The 6,228-nt window shown below is 31.8% G+C and overlaps 1 protein-coding gene across 5 annotated transcripts; it reads right to left on the reverse strand.

Annotated features, from left to right (window-relative positions):
• LOC104777170 (uncharacterized) lies at positions 1-1,994 on the reverse strand. 5 transcript variants are annotated; one of them, XM_087504266.1, is made up of 2 exons: positions 987-1,994; positions 1-594 (listed from the first exon to the last, which is right to left on the reverse strand). In XM_087504266.1, exons 1-2 carry the CDS (start codon positions 1,782-1,784, stop codon positions 166-168), a joined length of 1,227 nt encoding a protein of 408 aa, XP_087360392.1. In that variant the 5' UTR covers positions 1,785-1,994; the 3' UTR covers positions 1-165. The 5 variants fall into 5 exon arrangements, with proteins under 5 accessions (XP_087360392.1, XP_087360415.1, XP_087360395.1 ...); XM_087504289.1 differs by having other exon boundaries at positions 1-591; positions 983-1,939; XM_087504269.1 differs by having other exon boundaries at positions 1-551; positions 983-1,938.
• Between the last annotated feature and the right edge of the window lie 4,234 nt (positions 1,995-6,228).

Genomic DNA, 6,228 nt, shown 5'->3' on the forward strand with positions numbered 1-6,228 from the left:
TTTTTGCATGGAATCAACAAATTTCACTTACTTATAAAAAGCATTTGAGAGTGAAAAACAATATTAAGACTTCAGATATCAATTTATGTACTCCGGTCATCACTCTCCACGATTTCATCACTTCCCTAATCAAATTAACTACATAACAATTATTCAAGTTATATATTATGGTGGACCTCCTTGATGTTGATTATTATGGCGAGCAGAAGAAGATGATGAAGAAGAAGCCAAGGCAAAAATGGAGCTAGCTAGCTTATTAATGGCTTCCACTAATCCATTCATCCCTTCTCTGTTCATCTCAACACTAGATTCTTCGATCATTAGTCTCCTCTCTTGTACACTCATCACTTCCTTATGTCTCCGATCTTGTCTCTCCTCACTCTCCCTAATCGCGTTTGCAATCACAGTCACACTTCTTGATAACGCAGCTGCCACTGTCGTCTCTTCTTCATCTCTCTTACTGCGTCTAGCCTCCTCCACTTCTACACCGCCACCACTAGGACCGGCCGTTGTGGTCGGCATTGTTCTCCTTCTCTTCGCCGGTGATGTGTCTGAATACTCACTTGTATCAGAATCTGAGCTACTACTATCCTTCTTCAAAAAAGTTTATTAAACATAACCCGAAACCAAATTACTTGTTAATATCAATTAAAGGTAACGTTATCTATATATATATATATATCTAAAATAATCCAACTTAATATCAAGATACAACTAATGTATGGTTTTTGTTAGATACATTAGTATTTTTTTTTGTTCTTAATTAAGAGTTGTATCAAATAAAAGAATAACATTAGCTTTTATACATCAAAAAGTTGCGTTAAAATTGTAAATTATTTTCAGGTTTAATCAGCCTAATTATTGACATAAATTACAATGTGGGTTTTTCTTTTAATGTCAGATTTTTTTTAGTATTCTCAAATAATAAAAACTAAACTTAAGAGCAAATGCTAGAAGTTAAGAAGAGAGAGAAAGAAGGTACCTACTGTGGGCAGTATTGGCTGAGCATGAAAAGAAGGCGGTGGAGGCGGTGGCAGAAGTAGTGGTCGTGGTAACGGCTGCAGCGGCGGTGGTGGTTGAGACGGTGGCGGAGGAAGAGATACTATAACAGCAGGAGGAGGAGGAAGAGGAGGAGGCTGATGAATGATTTGATGTACTTTTGGAACAACAAATCCTAAACCTTGCTGTTGTAACTGTCCACCGCCCGAACCGTTTCCACTTTCAATAGCGGCAGCAGCAGCCGCAACAGCAGCGGTCACGGCGGTTGCTGCGGTGGAAGAAGACAGCGTTTTGTTCTCAACCACTTCGAACAAAGCTTGGTATGTCTGAGGCAACATATTACTCGGCAAGTTTCTCTCTTTCCTCTCACTCTTCTCCATCTTCCAGTACGACGCCGTATCCCCAGCCGAGGCGGCGGCAGCAGCTGAAGATGAAGACGACTCTCCGGCGGCAAAAGACGATTCTACCCTTCGTCTCTCGTACTCTCTAACCTTTTTGTAGTCTCTCATGAGATTATCCCATTTGTCATTGCACTGATTCTGGCTCCTCATACAGCCTTTTCTCCAACAATAGTCTTCTATCCATTTCCACCGGAGCTCCGCTGGTTTATTACTACTACTACGGCTGTCTTGTTGCTGCTCCGGCGGTGGAAGGCCGATGGATCGTCGCATCCGCCTCTCGTCATCCATCTTCTTGGCTTCAATGAGCACCATGGTCTCGTTTAGAGTCCAATTACCTTTTCTGTACTCTCTCATCATAACCAACCCACCACTTTGGTCAGCCATGTTTTTTTGGTTTTTCTTGAAATAATCTTGAAAAAATCAAGAACTAGAGAGAGATTAGTGTAGAGAGAGAGAGAGAGAGAGGCTTTTGGTAGGTGTTGGAGAAAGGGGAGAAGAAAGGGATTGTCTTGAGGTGGGGATAGGTGTAGTGTGTGTTTAAGTTTTGGGGATAGTTTGATTTATTTTCTTTTATGTTTTTTCATGTGGGTGTGTGATTGAGAAGACTGGTCAAAATCTTTTTGTTGTAGTACTAAGATTGTCACCAAGTGCAATAAAAAGGACAAGTATTTGCAAAATTGGGAGCCAAGTGAAAAGAAAACTAAGTAGTGTTGTAACCCATTCATTCATTAATTGTTTTCTTTTTTTCTTTTGGCAACATTCATCATTAATTTATTAAATTGACTATTTTTTCTTCTTTCTTTTTTTTTTGTTTATATATCAAAACTTCATTCATTCATTCATTCATGTCTCTCTTTATTTCTTTGGGGACAGGAAATCTTAGGTGTATCTAGCATTTCTAATTATGTTACACAATTTCAAATAGGTGGAGTAAATGGGTCAATGTTACACAAAATCTACTTCCCTATTTTTTTTTATATAATTTAATGGTAAAAATGTGTCTTTTAATTATAATCGCAGTAAAAATGTGGTATATATATATATATATATATATATATATATATTTTTTTTTTGTCAAACAAAATGTGGTATGTTTAGGAAACTAAAATAGAGAAGAACATCTATCGATCGATTTTTTTCTTTTCTTGTTGTTCTAGGTTTTCAAATCACCATTGCTACATAATTAGATACTATACATTGTATGTATTGAACGGTAAGTAGACAAAGCTAGACGTATATATACGACAAAAATGTCAAGAAACCACAAATGATAACAATGCGACTCGATATTTTTAATTAGTTTAGGACCACAAATGTTTTCATAAACGGTCTTATTCAACAAGGCAAATGCATGAGTGATGATGTATCTGTTTTCAAACTTATATAAGAAATTGGTAGATTTTGGAGGCATCCTATGTAGATCTCGTTTCCATTTTAATAAAACAAATACATTGATAATATATACATGACTTTTTTTTTTCAAACTTCGAAAAGCTATTGGCTTTGTGTATGATTGCTTCTCATACTTTCTTTTACAAAAAAATGGATTGATTTGCGATTCTCTAACTCATGTGCACGAGCTATAAGTAGAATAATTACTTTCTTTTAATATATCTGCCTTTGAACTTATTTCTGCGCATGCATGTATGTTAATTCGTATAGAATACGTCAATGCTTAATTTCCTTACGTACATAAATTATATTTAGAAATCATTTGTATAAGGATTTGGAGTCAAACATGGATTAGGATTCTTCTTATAGGTTCCCTTACACAAAATATGTATATATTTATTCACAGATTTTTTAAAGGACACAACTTTTTATCCTTTAAAATTTTGAAAGCATATTTGTAATGATTAAATTCTCATTTCTATCCTATTTTGGTAATTAGAAGACCTTAAATCAAAATTCAACTAAATTTCATATATAAATTTGGTCTTCATATGATTAAATTCTCGCATGAAGATTAGTTTTCTATATAAGTTATCTAATAAAAGAATGCGATATTTAGAAACATATAAAAGTAAATATTCATGGATAGCTAAAGTATTCTTAATGTATGTAAGTAGTAAATATATATGAATTAGAATACATTAATATTGAAATTTCATTATTTTCCAAAGTAGTTTGACAGGTTAATGAAATTAATTTCAATATTTACATCTGAAGTATTTTTGAAATAATAATGAAGTATTTCAGATGTCGCAGTAATTTACATCTGAAATTACATGTAATTTTAATATTTACATCTGAAACATGTAATTTCAATATTTACATCTGAAATTTCAATGTTTACAGTACTTCGTTATTGTATAAAATACTTCAGATGTAAATTACATGTAAAAAATACTTCAGATGTAATTACAGATGTCGCAGTATTTAAAAACTCAAAAAAGTATCATTTTCGTAAAAGTACTTTCTCAGCAACAGAAATAGATAAATTAATATATACATAATAATTTGCGTACACTACGTAAGTTGCATTGCATGGCGAGAGATATTATTGCATCCCATATGGAAAATACAAACAGTGCATCATTGTCTGCAAAATGATACATAAACAATGAAGCTCCCACGTTACAAATCTACGATGCAGAGATGTTATTATTCTTTCAATATAAGGTTCAAAACAAATGATTTCTTAGGAAATATAATATATACGAAATTATTTGAAATGTAACATTTGGAATCCATCTATTTTAGATGATCTATGCTAAAATCAGAAGTTTAATTCTCTCTCTCTATATATATATATACCGCAAAAGGTGTGTATCGAATAAAACTAGCAGATCGTTTATTTCGATCAAGACTTTGAACTACAAATCAATTAGGATAATAAAACCACTTTTCTAATGAGGCCATGGACGAGCCATTTTTTACATGTAATTTACATCTGAAGTATTTTTTAGATAACTATTGTTGCAACTCTACTTACAAACATCATGTATGGTTTGAAACACAAAATTCAAAAATACTAAATTTTAAATAGTTTAAGAAGATTTTCATGAGAATGTGTGTGTGTATGGTTTAAGAAGCACTACAAGAAATAATTTTATTGAGATGTATTTTTGAGACATAAAATTTTTGTCACAATTTTGTGACATTTTAAATACGATATTATGACTAAATTTATATGTCACAAATTCATAGTATTTTGTCACTATATTATGACAGAAAAAAATCGTAACCAAAATCTATCACAATTAATGACGAATATGCTAAGATAATATTAATCGTCACTCTTATGACTACATTGTGACCAATATGTTGTTGCAAATTAGTTATGAATTTATAACATATATGCAAGTCACAGTTTGTGACATTAAAATGAGTAAACTTTAGTCATAAAATTGTATAAATTGTTATGTCATTTACACAAACCCTATTAAACCAAGTCTCTAACCCTAGTTTAAGAAGACTTTTTAAGAAATGATTTGGGTTTGTTCTTTATAATTTCGTGCCTCCTAAACCTACAGAGAGCGTAAACCATTTGAGAGAAAGAAAACAAGAAACCACAGTTGAGATTAAGGACAGATCTTACTTGTCCTAGGAGATGGTGGAAAAGAAAGGGTAAACGGACTCTTTTATAGACGAATTTTGGTGAGTAATTTCCCAACCCATAAATGTAAGTTTTCTCCAAAAGATTTTGTAACCTTTTTTGTAGAGTAAAAGTTATATATTTTCTTGTGGTTTAAGATACTTAAACGGTTAAACCTATATCGATATTTATAACTTATAAGAATGATGCAATTCAAAGTAACAATGATAATTGATAGACCTGTAAAACAAATAAATAAATGAAAGTGGAATGAACTTAAACAAGTAAAGGATCTGTCGAAACTTGCATGGAGGGAGTGGACTTAATCATATGTATTTCTGCATGCATGGATCGTGTATGCTTTTTGTAAAGATCATATCTCTTAAACTTTCAAATTTTATTTACTTAAAATAAAATAAAAATCAAATCTAGCATGAAAAGCATACATGAATCAATTACAAGACCGACGTTACAACCTTAACAATCATTAAAATGCAAAGTCTCTGTTTCTCTCTCTTCTTATTTGTAGTATTTGTTTCATGGTTGACATGCATGCCACTATAATTAGTCACGTCAAAACAATGAAACCCTAGTAAAAGTATATCCTTTAAAAAAATTAAAATGAATACTTTTTTTCATGATATTATCAAGCTATATATATATATATTTGGAACAAATCAAGCTATTGATATTTCTGTTCATTAAAATAGGACTTTAAAATATGAAATTGAAATTTGGCTATATGCAAGGAATTGGTGGTTTCAATAGTCACGACTGACGAACCTAATTAGTATGCTTAAATCAAATATATATACAGTAGCTTGATCATATCATGACAAAAAAAAAGTATTCGTTTTAATATATATAGAGTAATTGTACACAATATTTTACTTAAATAATAATATGAATTTTGGTTTTGAATGGTACAAATTAAGTATACATAGTTGATATAACTAACACTTATAGAAGAGTTTCTTTTTTTGTTTATATACTATGAAGGAATTTTCCTAAGTGTTTAACTGATCGAAATGATATTTTTGTGTATAAATATTGTAGTTGGTAGAAACTAATTACTTTGCATGTTTTTTCTTTTTTTATCTACAAAGAAAATGGAAAGTGTGACTACGAGGTGGTGGGCTAGTAGTTCTACCTTGGTTGAAAGAGTCTATCTGTTAGTCAAAGCCAATGATCGATTTTTCCCAAACGCAAAATTACTAGCTTTATCCCTTTAGCTACATAGATATGGATTATTCTTTATAGCCCATTTGAAAGCCTCGTGGAACTCTACCC

The sequence above is a fragment of the Camelina sativa genome, chromosome 3 (assembly GCF_030686135.1).
Source record: "Camelina sativa cultivar CO46 ecotype springtype chromosome 3, ASM3068613v1".
NCBI lineage: Eukaryota > Viridiplantae > Streptophyta > Magnoliopsida > Brassicales > Brassicaceae > Camelina > Camelina sativa.

What these genes read in the sequence shown, in the direction of transcription:
- LOC104777170 (XM_087504266.1), bottom strand. Translation starts at nt 1,784, where the DNA reads ATGGCTGACCAAAGTGGTGGGTTGGTTATGATGAGAGAGTACAGAAAA. An exon ending in CTCAGCCAATACTGCCCACA is followed by an intron (nt 595 to 986) that starts GTAGGTACCTTC and finishes ACTTTTTTGAAG; the next exon opens with AAGGATAGTAGTAGCTCAGA.